Here is a 14,944-nt window from a genome sequence, read left to right as displayed (position 1 = left end):
AACAAAAATTTACAAACGAATTAGATATAAAAAATACAATCCATTGCCCCTTTGCTTATTCAAGATCAACCTACAAGTAGGTGGGCTGGGCTTAGGCTAAGCAAGGAGATGGGAACAAATTAGGAGGGGATAGGTGACACAACTTCCAGTACTCCATATCTGCATTGCATTGCATAATTACAAACATTATGAATTAATTATTTATGATTTATTTTAATAGCAGGTTGAGTTTTAGTGGCTAAATTCATAAAATGGGTGCTAGAAATACAATACTTACAACCGATAACAGGCCCTGTTTGTACTTGTCATGGAATGAAAGGCTTCGGGTCCTCTCCAGGGAATCTACTTCTTTCATGAATGGTCATAATTTTATCCTACAAACACAGTAACCTCTTTCCCATGGCATTAAAGGTTACTCCCTGTTGGAGCAACAAGATGCGGACCCTGCAATCTAGAAAAATATAATTCAAACATCAACAAATTGGGGTATCTCTTGGATTGTTAGATAACATGCCACATAAAATCAAAACCAGAGTATGATAAGTACGAAACAAATTTTTGGTTAGGATAAGTGAAAATTAACGAATATTACTTTTCTATGACCTTAACAATTTACTTATGTGTCACATGTCCAAGATACAAAGTGACCTCAGTGGAACCAATTGCTGCCATTTCAGCAACAACTTGAGGAAATTGAATTTTGAATTATATCCTGTAATATTAGAAATTATGATGCAAAATCACTTCACCTCTATAGCAGATATCATTTTGGAACCCCAAGAATCCATGGTCTCTTTCCATTCGAGGAAACTTCCAGGTATAACCGACTCCGAGTTCAGTTCCTACATCAACAAAAGTCAAATCCTTGCAAAGTTTGATGAATATTCTGTAGTATACAATACAATCCCTTTTTTGCCTAAAGTTATTTGGACATATCCATCTCATCTTGCAAAAGGATTTCATATACATCAGTCCTCACATTCATCTCTTTCTCACACATAACTTCCAACAAATCCGATAACCAAATATTTTGAATTTTGAAATTTGAAATTTGAATTTGTAAAAGATGAAGATGTTATATTACCATGGACATGAGTGAATGGCATGAAAGTAAATTCTTCTAGCTGCGGACATGTCATGTGTGACATGGATTTCATACAACAAATATAATCGCCATAAAAGTACACAGCTTTTCAACATGTTGTCACCCAATGCCCTTTCAAAGATTCTATGTACTCTATGATGAGAGCTTCCTTTTTCTAATCTCATATGATAATGCAAACAGACAAACCCTCACTGATGGTTCCCTGTAAACACCACAACAACATGATTCAGTTTCAAAGATTCATACTAATGACACAATCACCCCTATGAGGACAGATTAAAATTTTGATCTTACTTGTGTAAGTAATCATCAATGATCCATCGAAGCTTACTAGGGGAAGTATGAAGATGTCCAATTTGAATAATTGTATTATAGAGTTTGGGACTGAAGGGGTATATCTATAATTCTTGCACCAAAATTTTCCAAATATTTGCAAGCTCTACTTCTGAATGATGCTCCCATAGCATTTGTATATAATAGTTGAATAGTAATTCAAGTTGATGAATTTGTCTTCTCCTTTATGTATTTATAAAGATTATGTTATCCACAATAACTAAACAGATTCTACAATCTAACAAAATTAAATATGATAAAAAAATGACTGATTTAAAATGATCATGAAATCACCTGGAAGCACCATGGAAAAAGATTGATTTAAAATTTGTATTCCAGATTCCAATCCAGAAGTCAACTCTTGAAATAATGAAGCACAACAAATAGAAGCAACAAAATTTTCATTAATACTCCCATGTATCCATGTTTCCTGAATTACCCTTATTTGTTCTTTAAATCCCTGACGTGCCCTTAACAACTGTAAACTTGATGGTTGACTTTTGAATTGACTAAATTTTACCCGACATCCCAAGCAACAAAGAATGTGTAATGTTTGTGATAATGATGATTCTGAGCTTCTAGAAGAATTGTTGTTTGAAAGTTCAAGTTCAAGTTCAGCATACCAAAAGAATAAAAGTGAGGCGTTTGATTTGGGATCCTGTGAGTCGTATAAAATAAAATTAAATGATAATATATATATATATATATATATATATATATATATATATATATATATATATATATATATATATATATCAAGTTTTTGTAATTTGTAAAGTAAAGATAATCTTGATTTTTATTTCTTACCCATGGAAGCCCTTTAATGGATAATAATGCCATGTCAAATACTTTTCTTGCATATTCTATATTCCCAAATGCAGCTTCTCTTCTTGCATAAACACCACATAAATGTACATCCTGTATGTATTTAGTTATTTACTATTCAATTATATAAAACATATTTTTATATCGAATAAATAATTAAATATAAACAAAATAAACATACCTGATGATTGCTTTTCAAGAGGCTTTTTGCCAATGTCCTACATGGAGTAATAGCAACACTAGAGGAGTTCATTTTTGTGTTTGAAATCTCTTCAGCAACAAGTGCAGCTTCTTTTAAAATATGGTCATGTGGAAATACATTTAAACATTGTAAACTAACATTTCTAACAAATTTCATCATTTCACTTCTCATGTTTATGTTATCAGAGCTGTTTAAAACATGTTCTAAACTGTAACCACTTTGAGTTTGATTCTCATCTATTTTTGTTAATATCACCTCAACTTTTCTCAAGTCATTTAATATAGAATCTGGTAATGAGTCCATAACTAGGGTTTTTTCAGCCGAACTTGAACTATTAGTTGAACACCTACAGAAAAATGAAAAAAAGAGAACTTTTTTAGAATATATTGTGATCAGATTATATTAGTTGAACTCCTACATATTATATATTAATGAATATGAGAGAAAACATGATGACTGATGAATATGAGTACTTCTAAAAAGCCAAATTCTCTCTCACGGATCTTCAGATCTTCGGACTTTCAACTATACCTATATTAGTTTACTCATGTTCTAACTAGACTGATAAAAGAATGATTAACAACAAAAAATTACACAATTATCATTGTGTTCAACTTGTATCCCCCCCCCCCCTTAAAACAATTAAAATAGTTAAAATATTCATTACGGGGTATGAACTCACTTGACGTGGGTGATTCAAACGGGTATGCATGTAAGGATGAGAAGTTCCACGAATGAAGTCCCGAGACACAATAAGTCCTAAATTACATATAAGGACACATATTGACATGAATATAGTGTTTATAACAACTATATGAATGAAAACACCTTCCGGGACTAGGAAACACCTTGACCAAGTGTTGAAATAACATGTGATTCAACATAGGAAGGTATAAAGGCACTTAAATGAGTTTACTACCATGAGTTCATGGCCCAAGGGAGTTTACGGCCGTAAACTCATGGTTACTCATGGGTTAGTGCAAGTTTGAAGTCTAGGGGGTGATTTAGGGACATTAGATTTAACCTAGGATGAGAAAGACCTCATCTTTTGGCACTTTTGGGGTGTTTACGGCCCAAATGAGTTTACAACCGTAAACGCATGGCCAAATATATTTATGAGGGTCCTAATGGTCATAAAGAAGCATTCTAAATTCATGCCTAAGCCCTTGGAAGTGTTTGTGGCATCAAAACACCTCTATTTTGAGTTTACGACCCATGGACCATTTGGTCATGTGTTTGCGGCCGTAAACACTTATGGGAGATGATATTTTGGGTGTTTTGGGTCCTAAACACATCTAGGTAAAGTTCAATGCTTGTCTCTTGGGTTATGGAAGGCATTTAGGGCATTTTGGCACCCTAAAATAGAGTTCACGGCCCAAGAACTTCCTTGGCCATGAACTCACTTTTGGTCCTTGATTTTAATTGATTTTGATGCCTAAACATGTCAAGGTTTGTCCCATGTTTGGTTTCCAAGGTCTAGGGGTCATTGGGCACACTTTGGCCCTTGAAATGGAGTTTACTCCCCAAGGTGTTCTTGGGCGGTAAACTCACAGATCATGGTGTTTTCCTATGATTTCTAGTGTATTAAGCATATATAAAGCTTTGAAACAACACTAGATAGAAGTACTCACATTCCGGAATGAAAGTCCAAAGATCCGTGAGAGAGAATTTGGCTTTTAGAATATATTGTGATCAGATTATATTGTGATAGCTTCAGAATTTGACTTTCATTCCGGAGAGAGAATTCGGACTTATATTAGTTGAACTCCTACATCTTCCTCTATCTATTTTTTTTCTGGGATTGTGATAGCTTTCTTCTATCTATGCCTTTTCAAGAAAACATGATGACTGATGAATATGAGAGACTGCATGATAGCTTAGGTAATTACCTTTGTTCAGCATCTGATTGAAGACGAAGGAAGTCCTTTAATGTCTAATATTTGGAGAATGGAGGAAGATGAAAATATACAACAGGAGACGGATGATTGAGAAATTCGAATGGATGTTACTGATTACCTGTTGCATATGGTATTTATTCTTCTTTCTTCACCTCTACATTTTTGTTTTGTTTTTCTTTCTACTATTTGTGGATGGCTGGTTTTATACAACTTTTGGTCCCAAAAAGTTTTTCCTAACAACTTTGTTCCTTATTTCAAAATCTTATAACATTTTTGGTCCTGTGTTCCAAATAAAATGAATATTTTTTGGTCCCTGGATATAGCTGTTAGAAAAAAAAATTGGACAGAGAGAGAGAGAGAGAGAGAGAGAGAGAGAGAGAGAGAGGAATACGAGTCTCTCCAACAGCTCTGTTAGCTATCCCACTCTGCATTACCAAGGTTAAGAAGTAAAAGATAATTGAATATTTAGTTTTCTTAAATAGAGTTTTTAAATTAGGAAAACTTAAGGTAAAATTCTGATCTTACACATAGGACTTTTAATGCTTCTTCACCATCTAGTATTGGGATCTGTACAAGCTTAATTATCTTTCAAGCTGATAGGGAAATGAAACAAATTAGAAGATTCCATATGAAAGATATTGAAACTTAGTTCTGTTACTCCAGACAATAATATCCCATTATGCTCCTTATTCTTTATGTTGTCCTTGGATAAATCAAAAGGTCCCTATAAGAAACACTCCCAGTTGCAATTATAAAACAGAGTTGAGGGATCTCTTTCAAAGCTATTTGAAACAATAGAGATAGCTAATGGAAAAGCATATAAGTAGCAAAGAGGCTTCAATGTAGTTCTTATTTAGCTTCTTTAACAGTGATACAATCACATAACATATTACGGGAGCTGATTGACTCGGTAATAGCAATAACCAGATAACACATTAACACTCACTACACAGTTATCACAAAGTTCAACTTCAAACTATTGATAAAAATAAGATTTAAGATTTAAGTTAAAATTTTATTTGTCAGGTCCAGGGCTTATCTCATCTAAGCAGCTCGGTAGGATCTGGTCTGGCTCTGCAGCCCTTAGCATTTCCAAGTCTTTCAGAAACCAAGATGCCTCATCGATCTCAACCGTCTTTTCAATCGGAGAAAAGTACAATAATATATATATATATATATATATATATATATATATATATATATATATATATATTATAATAAAATATATGTTGCAAAATAGAAATACAGAATACCTTCAATAATGCTTGTCTGGCTGCTTCCCTTTCCAGGTCTCTTTTCTGTTTTGCTTCTACAGCAGCTTCCGCCTCCACTCGCCTCCGAGCATCTTCAGCTGCCTTGGCTTCTCCAGGTCTCTTTTTCTAAGATTATATATATATATATATATATATATATATATATATATATATATATATATATATAACCAGCCATAAAGATTCCACCCAAGACAAAAAAAAAACATATCTTGCAATTTTCAGATATTTGATATAATATACTACAAATGATAACTTTAGATATACCTTTGCCCTAGTAAACTAAGTAGAAGCTTTAACATCTTTTACCTCCTTTTCAGAAGCACTGCTAGAATCAGAATCTGCAGTCAACAAACACTCAAGTCTCATCAAACAACCCAAACTACAATTCACATCCAAACAGTACTTTGATAAAAGGGTTTAAGTTTAACATAACAAAAAATACCCTTAGATTTGTGCTCAAAGAAGCATAGGTGCTCAAGAACCCAACATTTAACTGAAAAATGAAAATAAGTCTGCTTTAATATCAATGTCCATTAAACAATGTCCACAGTAAATCACCATTAAACAACAGAGCAAGAAAAATTCCCAAAAATCCATAAGCATAAATTATTATCTAATAAGTTGCAATCTTTAGACTTTAGGTGATATATCTAATCTAACACATGGAAATGGAATTTGTTGCAGTTTTGACGAGACCAGACAAAAAGTGTAGTTATTCAGCAAAAGGACTCTCCCTTTCAAACCAAGACCATTGACCATTGCATATCAATCAATCACCATTCACCAACCGACAAGTAAGAGCTTGAGCAAAGCCATTTTAATGTAGAGTCCATTTTTAGCTTGTCTAAAATAAGCAGCCCTTGGGTCCCCATCTACATCCACTGTTATCTACAATTCACAAAGAAAACTCTACTTAATTATATTATATTATATATAAAACTAAAAACAAAAACAAGACAAGAATTTGTACCTCATCAAGCCTAGGGAGAGGATGCATGACAATGGCATGTTTCTGCATGACACCCAATACATCTCTATCAATAATGTATTTCCCACGAGCTTCCTCATAAAGATCGCTTCTCTCTCCAAAATGTTCCTTCTGGATGCGAGTCTGATACACCACATCACATTTCGATGTCACTTCCTTCAAATCAGCACTTTCTTCCCATTCAACTCCCTTTAATGTTAAGTACACTTTGATGTCCTCCTAAATTAATCCATCAAGACATTCACACCTTCTTTTCAGATACATATAATATAATATATATAATAACTGCATACCTTCATCTTTACAACTTCCGGAGAGACAAAGTAGATCTTGACATCATTGTATTTGGCTAAAAGATATGCAAGAGAGTGAACTGTTCGCCCATTTGCATGATCCCTAATAAGTGCGACTTTGATTCCATCCAGCTTTCCTATCTCTCTTTCAATGGTGTACACATCAAGAAGAGCCTGAGAAGGATGCTGACCTGGACCATCCCCAGTATGGATAACAGGAATGTTAGCTGTCATCGCTGCTCTTCTGGCAGCACCACTTTCAAAATGCCTCATTACAATTATATCCGAATACCCTTCCACAGTTCTAATAGAATCTGAATTAAAATCAATAAATAAATAAATAAAATCAGAATGAGAGAAAGAAGATGAAAGAAGGCACTACCTTCAAGTGTTTCTCCCTTTGCAGCAGAAGAGAATTCGCGTGCATTTTCTGTTGTTAAAACTTCGCCACCTAAGCGCTTCCTTGCTGACTCAAATGAAAGCCTGGTTCTTGTTGAAGGCTCGTAAAAGAGAGTAGCTATGCTAAAAGGGTTTAAGTTTAAGCTTGGAACGAGATTCAAGTAAGCCAAATTCCAGATTCGTGAAATTCTGGGGCACACGAGGCTACATGTCGCCTGAATTTTAGTCTACCGTAGTTCCGATACACAATTCCGACTTTTACGCTTTCGGAGTTGTACTTCTTGAGATATTGTCAGGCGAAGAAGGCAAGTGAGGAACGAAGGAAGGAGTGTCGATAACTAGGCAAGGCGGCAGTCGAATCTATGGAGGGGGAAGAAAGGATCGTAATTAGGGCAAGAAGGAAACAAAAGTGGAGGATAAAAAAGAAGGCGAGTGTTCAAAATTTTAGGGTTTTCATTTTCCCCCTATCTACTAAACGCGCTTTTCATTAAAATTATAATGCGACACTCATAGAGGACGCCCATTTAAGATACAGCGCCCTCCGTGTTTTTAATATTTTCTCGTACGACGTTATTTTAAGGGCACACATAAAATGCGTGACCTAAATCCTTAAATTTTTTGAAGAGATGACACTTTTTTAACATCACTCTCCTTTGCGTAACATAAATCAATGAGTGTCGTAGTTTGCACGTCGTAAAAGGCTATTTTTCTTGTAGTGTTGTGATTTATGTTGTGTATTAATCTGAGCTTTATTGAGTTAGGACCAGAGGGTCCACCCGAGTTATGGGACTGAAGGGTTCCACTGAGACACTTTGACTGAAGGGTCTTATTCGAAATATAGCCATGAGAGGCTAATGAGATGTGTGTGGTATTTTGGGGAACTCACTAAGCTTCGTGCTTACCATGTTATGTGATATGTGTTTCAGGTACTTCTCAAGACGGGAAGGCGTCGACTTGATTTTACACACGAGATGGAGTTATGTTTTTGAGGATCCTATATTTTATTCAAACAATTATGAATATGTGTTTTTGATAATTTGACAATTAGGGATTTTGTGAAATGTGAATGAAATTTAAGTGATTTTAAAATGAAAAAAAATGTTTGAAAATTTACGGTGTTACAAGTTGGTATCAGCTCCTTGGTTTGAGGGATTCGGATGTACCGTCGTGTATGTTTGGACTCAAACTAAGGATTTGAGAAACATTTTCAAAAGAAATGATTTTTCTAAAACGAGTAAGGGTTTTATGAGAAAAAAGGAGATGGAGTAGTGTTTACAATCAGCCAGAGCCCAAATGGTGATTTCCCAAAATACCCTTAGTTGTTTATATTATGAGATATTTATGAGATATTTATGAGATGTTAGGGATGCATGCTAGAGTGCTACACCCCCAAACCAAGGATGGTGAAAACTTCCGGGGGTGGAGGACTTCATGTATAGTACCATAACAACGAGTATAATAGTGATCAAAGTAAATACAACCATCATAAATATAATCGAGAAAGTTACATGGTTTCATGAGTTACATGTTTCAAAATCGATTACATTGTAATGATAAAAGAGTTTGTCTGACGCCATAGTGTTCCATCCTCAAAAGCTGGTAGTCACCTGTTTTTATTGATTACCTAAGAATACAAGTAATTTTGAAAGAGTGTCAATAATTAAGTTGGTGAGTGCACAAGCTTTTGTATATAGAGTTGAACACCTTTCTTTGTAAATGTAGTGAATGTTCAAGAAAAATCTAATATTTTCCTTATAAAATGAGTTGTAGTCTTAAGACTCAAAGACCGAAATGTACAAGTATTTACCATACTTATGATAGTATATGCAATTTTAAATGAATAAAACCCTTTTGAACGTATGAATCCCCATAAACTATATGTGTCGTTGTTTCCCTATGTGAGTTATTATAACCGTATAATTGACATAGTAAGCATGTTACGATGTACTTCGGGCGTCAGAATGTTTTGACATTTGTCATCCCAGACCTGCCAGTCTAGCTATTGCAAGCAGCTAAGGTGCAGGATTTTTAGTCCCAATATAGATCTATATACAAGTATCACGCTCTCCCTACAGGAGATTATGATTATAATATAGGACTTTAACCAGTACTCTAAAGAATACAAGGAAGTAATGTGTCATAAATTTGATTCAACGAGTTTACGTGTAGTGTTATTGAAAACCCTTGTAATTGGAACCTTCCTTAGTATGTTCGTAGTGTTAATGTACCATAAACTATACCTATTATAGTTTATCATATATTTTTGTAGTGAATGAAAACCCTTTTTGTAGTGTAAATGGAACCTCTCATAGTGAGATTGTAGTGTAACAAATTAACTATACCTATTATAGTTTGTCATAAATGTTTGTAGTGAATGAAAATCCTTATGATGAATGACTATTTCTGTTTCATAAAATTAAACTAACAAGAAATAGATTCAACATGTAGTAATTTATTGCTACACACTTTGCTCAACATGTTACAAAGTGTTAATGAACTTGTAAGCTGTTTTTACTACTTTTACCTTTCCTGTAACTGTTCTTAGAAAAATCAAAGAAAAATCATTGTAAGTCGAAAACTGAATCTGTAAACTCTGAGAGTTCAGGAAATCTGTCTAGTTTGTTCATAATTTTTATTATGATTTTTAGTGGTCTCTAATTAGTGTGAAAATGTCCATATTAAACAGTTATGAAATGATAGACAGTTTTGTAAAAATCGCTATAAATTGTAGAAAAATCATATGAATGTGTTCATGTAGTCATTAGAAATTTATAAACCCGAACTATTTGCATATTAAAAAGTTTTGAAAAATATTAAGTTTAAGATGGTCAAAACAGTTTGTAAATAGCCCTTAACTTTTCTGTTGAGGATGAAGGATTTCAAGTCAAAAACACTTGAGCAACACTTGAGGTTTTGATGATAATATGAATAAATGTATGAATATTTGTGTAAATGATCTTGTATAATAATGTGTAGAATGTTTAGGAGTAGAATGAAGATACTTACCAAGAATGGAGGAAAACTCAATAACACCTCTTGCAAGGAAGATCATGACTAAGAAAGTAGGAGAGACAAAAGTGTAATTTTGGTGAAGGCAATTAAGACTTTGAATGGGAAGAATAAGGATTTCTTGTGTGGATTTGGTTAAGTCAAATCTTATGGAGTGTTGGGAAGAGTTGAAAAAGGACAATGACTTGACTAGGTAGAGTGTAAATAGTGACATAAAGTGGGTGATTACTTGTGGATAAGATAATATGAGTCTTAGACATTATTTTATGAAGATGTGTTCTAACTCTTCAACTTTGTCATAAAATAGGAGTTTAGAGGATTTAACTCATGAAAATGCAAGTTGGAGGAAGTTTCCGGTGTTAAAAACTCCTAAAATCGCAAAAAGGTCTGAAATGGTCAAAAATCTAGAATGGAGTCCGAGTTTGCGAGGGTTTCGGGCTCAATAAGTCATTTCCAGAGTAAAAGGAGGAGTTGCAAAGCTGGCCTTTAATTTCCAGAGTCATTCAGCAGCTTCCGAAGTCGCCTGATCCTTCCGAGATGTTAAGCTTCCTGCATGCGAGTCTTTCCGGAGCGAGATCTTTCGGAGCTGGGAGGCGTTTCCGGAGCATGTGAGATTTCTCGGTTCCTCAAATGGTCTAGATTCAAGCAATGTTCCGGTGTCAGAAGTTCTGAATCAGAAGGGAAGGTTCCAAAGTACAAGGGTGTCCAGAGTGAGATTGTCCGGTTCTTGAAAAGGTGTCCCGGACCAGGAAGGTTCTGGACCAAAGGGTCCTTTTTGGGTTTTCTCCTTTGGTTTTGAGTTGTTTTCAATAAAGGAAGGGGTTGGGATAGTACGGATGTTTATAAAAAGTTGAGAGGGATCCAGGAGAGACTTGGGAGAGATTTGAGATATGAAGAGAGATTTGGGAGAGAGAGAGAGATATAGAGAGAGAGAGGGGGAGAGATTAAGAGAGACTTTGTTTGTGACCTTTGTTCTTGTTTGGCCCCGTAATGCAAGGTTTGTAAACCCTATTATGCCTCGTTATGAGTGTTTTATGCCCCCGAAGGGTACGTAATAGTGCTTATAGAGTACTTACATCACTCACCCTGGTTAGGGTTTAGAATTTATGAACATGTGAAACTTCAGAGTGATACTTTGTATTAAGATAGAGAGTTGTACATTAGTAAACATAGAGTAAGCCCTAACATACAAGCACTAACTGAGTTTACCGGTTTGACTCATTGACTTTGTTGACTTTGACTTGACCAGAAATTGACGGCTGTCAAATCATCCCCCCGTTAGATGGAATTTTGTCCGGAAATTAGCGTTTCGCCCGAGACTTCAAGGGTTGGGGAAATAGATGCGGGTATTTTGTTTCATCTGGTCTTCATGTTCCATGGTGAACTCGGGTCCTCGTTTAGCATTCCATCGGACCTTCATAATGGGAATGCGACTTTGTTTTGTTCTTTTGATCTCCCGGTCCATGATTTCTACTGGTTCTTCTACGAAGTGGAGACTCTCATTGATTTCAATTTCGTCAAGAGGGATGACGAGAGTCTCATCGGACAAGCACTTCTTTAAGTTGGAGACATGAACGGTAGGATGAACATTATTGAGTTCTTGCGGTAATCGAAGTTTGTATGCTACCGGGCCAATCCTGGCGAGGATCTTGAATGGCCCGATATACCTTGGATTTAGTTTCCCATGTTTTCCAAAATGTATTAATCCCTTCCAGGGTGAGGTGTCTGACCTGGAATTCCAATGGCTTCCATCTGTTATCCGCATAACTCTTTTGTCTGCCTCTAGAAGCCTTTAATCGTTCTCGGATTTGGACAATCTTCTCAGTAGTTTCTCTTATGATTTCTGGGCCAGTGAGAGTGTTGTTGGGGATTTTCCCTTAGCTAGTTGCATGTCACCCACTTTAGCCCAACACAGTGGTGATCTGCACTTGTGGCCATATAGGGCTTCGAATGGAGCAACCTTGATGCTAGTGTGATAGCTGTTGTTGTATGAGAATTCGATAAGTGGTAAATGGGTATTCCAAGCTTTACCAAAATATATCACACATGCTCTTAGCTTGTCTTCTAGCGTTTGTATAGGTCTCTCACTTTTCCCCTCAGTTTGTGGGTGGTAGGTTGTACTCATGCCCAACCTAGTTCCTAGAGATTTTTGGAGTTACTGCAAGAACCGTGATGTAAATCGACTATCCCTGTCGAAGATAATGGATATTGGTATGCCATGCAATCACACGATTTCCTTAATGTATGTTCGGGTGAGTTTTTCCATCTTGTCGCTTCCTTTATTGGCATGAAGTGTGGGGATTTGGTCAATTTGTCAACGATCACCCAAATGGTATCGAGACCACCCACTGTCTTTGGTAACTTGGTTACAAAATACATTATGATCCACTCCCACTTCCACTCGGGTATCTCTGGTTGTTGCAACGAGCCCTAGGGATTTTCGTATTTTATCTTGACCTTGGCACAAGTCTGTCACTTACTCACAAAGGTAACAATTTTGGCTTTCATGTTTGGCCACCAATAAAGTTTCTTAAGGTCCAAATACATCTTGTCTGAATTGGGATGTATGAAGTATCGAGTTTTGTGTGCTTCGTTCATGACGACGTCCCTGAATCCACTGAATTTCGGTGTCCAGATCCGATTCATGAGATAACGAACTCCGTTGTCCTTGACTTCTAGGTTCTTATCCATTCATCTTAAAGCCTCTCCTATCACATTCTCCGGTTTCAAATCTTCCAACTGGGCCTCTTTGATTTGTATGGACATGAGTGAATGGATTGTCGTAGTTAATGACTTTACTTGGTGGCCCGAGTATTACTTTCGACTGAGGGTGTCCACTACCACATTAGCCTTTCCTGGGTGATAACGAATCTCGCATTCGTAATCGTTCAGTAGTTCTACCCATCGCCTCCGCCTCATGTTGAGCTCCTTTTGGTTGAGAATGTGCTGAAGGCTTTTATGATCGGTGAAGATAGTACATTTTGTTCCGTAGAGGTAATGCCTCCATATCTTTAGGGCAAATACTACTACTCCCAGTTCGAGGTCATGTGTGGCATAGTTGACCTCGTGCGTTTTTAGTTGTCTCGAAGCGTAGGCGATGACCTTTCCTCGTTGCATTAACACACATTCAAGACCCTGGCTCGATGCGTCGTAGTGGACCACAAAGTCTTCCGTTCCTTCTGGTAGGGATAAAATCGAAGCACTGCACAGGGCCTGTTTTAGCATTTGGAATGCGGTTTCTTTCTTTTCTCCATAGTGGAAGGTTACACCCTTTTGAGTCATGGTGGTAAGTGATTTGCCGATTTTGGAGAAGTTTTGGATGAACCTCCTTTTGTAGCCAGCGAGGCCTAAGAATTGACGGATTTCTGTAGGAGTCTTTAGGACCGACTAATTTTCGATCGCCTTGATTTTGGAAGGATCCACATGTATTCTTTTCTTGCTAACCACATGACTGAGGAAACCCACTTCTCGAATCCAAATTTTTCACTTTGAGAATTTTGCATATAATTTCTCCACCCTCACATCTTTAATACTTGTCGTAGGTGTTGGTTGTGCTCTTCCTTACTCCTTGAATAGACCAGGATGTCATCTATGAAGACAATCACAAAGTTGTCTAAGTAAGGCTAGCACACTCGATTCATTAGATCCATGAAAACCATGGGTGTGTTTGTTAATCCGAAGGGCATCACTACGAACTCGTAGTGACCGTACCGGGTTCTAAAAGCCGTTTTAGGAACATCCTCCTCCCAGACCTATAGTTGATTGTATCCTGACCTCATATCAATTTTTAAGAAGTAAGTTGCTATTTGGAGTTGGTCGAAAAGGTCGTCGATTCGAGGTAGAGGGTATCGGTTTTTGATTGTAATCTTATTCAATTCACGATAGTCGATGCACATGCGAAACGATCCATCCTTTTTTTTCATGAACAAGTCCGGTGCTCCCTAAGGAGTGAAGCTCGGTCTGGTGAACCGTTTGCTTAGCAGTTTGTTCAATTGGCTGGATAATTCTTGCATCTCGACTGGCGCTAGGAGGTATGATGTTTTGGCTACGAGGGTAGCCCCAGGGATTAAGTCGATTTGGAATTTGACTTGTCGTGCGGGTGGAACTCCGGGAAGGTCTTCTGGAAACATGTCAGGGAAATTACAGACCTCTGGAATGTCCTCGATGTCTTTCACCTCTTGCTTCTTATCCACTACGTGGGCTAAAAAGGTGTAGTATTCCTTACGAAGATACTTTTTGGCTTTGACGCAAGAGATGATTTGTAGGTTCGTACTAGGTTTGTCGCCATAAACGACAAGAGTTTTGCCACTTGGCAGATTAAGGCGAATGACCCTTTCGTAACACAGAATGTCGGCACGATTAGCACTTAACCAATCCATGCATGATGTCGAAGCTTTTTATTGAAGCAGGCATGAGATCGATTTTGAATGAATGGTTGTCTAGAGTTAGGGTACACCCTGTGTATATATTGTTAGTGCTCTCTGCCTTTCCATTTGCCATTTCTACAACATATGTATCTTTTAATGATTGGGGATTTTTTTTAGTAATTGTTTGAATCGGTGGCTAAAAAAACTTCTCTTTGCTCCACTATTGAATAATATGCATGCATATGAGTTAT

At 36.6% G+C, this 14,944-nt stretch overlaps 1 protein-coding gene and 1 pseudogene across 1 annotated transcript; both read right to left on the bottom strand.

The window, feature by feature from the left end:
• Nucleotides 1–922: 922 nt before the first annotated feature.
• LOC145007090 (uncharacterized) lies at nucleotides 923–6,003 on the bottom strand (annotated as a pseudogene).
• A 414-nt stretch (nucleotides 6,004–6,417) lies between these two features.
• On the bottom strand, nucleotides 6,418–8,894 carry LOC145007089 (aspartate carbamoyltransferase 1, chloroplastic-like). The gene is made up of 5 exons (XM_078966084.1): nucleotides 8,843–8,894; nucleotides 7,301–7,435; nucleotides 6,919–7,232; nucleotides 6,608–6,844; nucleotides 6,418–6,525 (listed from the first exon to the last, which is right to left on the bottom strand). The coding sequence occupies exons 1-5, from the start codon at nucleotides 8,892–8,894 to the stop codon at nucleotides 6,418–6,420; spliced, it is 846 nt and encodes a 281-aa protein (XP_078822210.1).
• Between the last annotated feature and the right edge of the window lie 6,050 nt (nucleotides 8,895–14,944).

Source organism: Lactuca saligna, chromosome 7 (assembly GCF_052625555.1).
Source record: "Lactuca saligna cultivar CGN05327 chromosome 7, ASM5262555v1, whole genome shotgun sequence".
Taxonomy (NCBI): domain Eukaryota; kingdom Viridiplantae; phylum Streptophyta; class Magnoliopsida; order Asterales; family Asteraceae; genus Lactuca; species Lactuca saligna.
The sequence above is the reverse complement of the archived record's forward strand: the minus strand, read 5'-3'. Positions and strand labels throughout refer to the sequence as shown.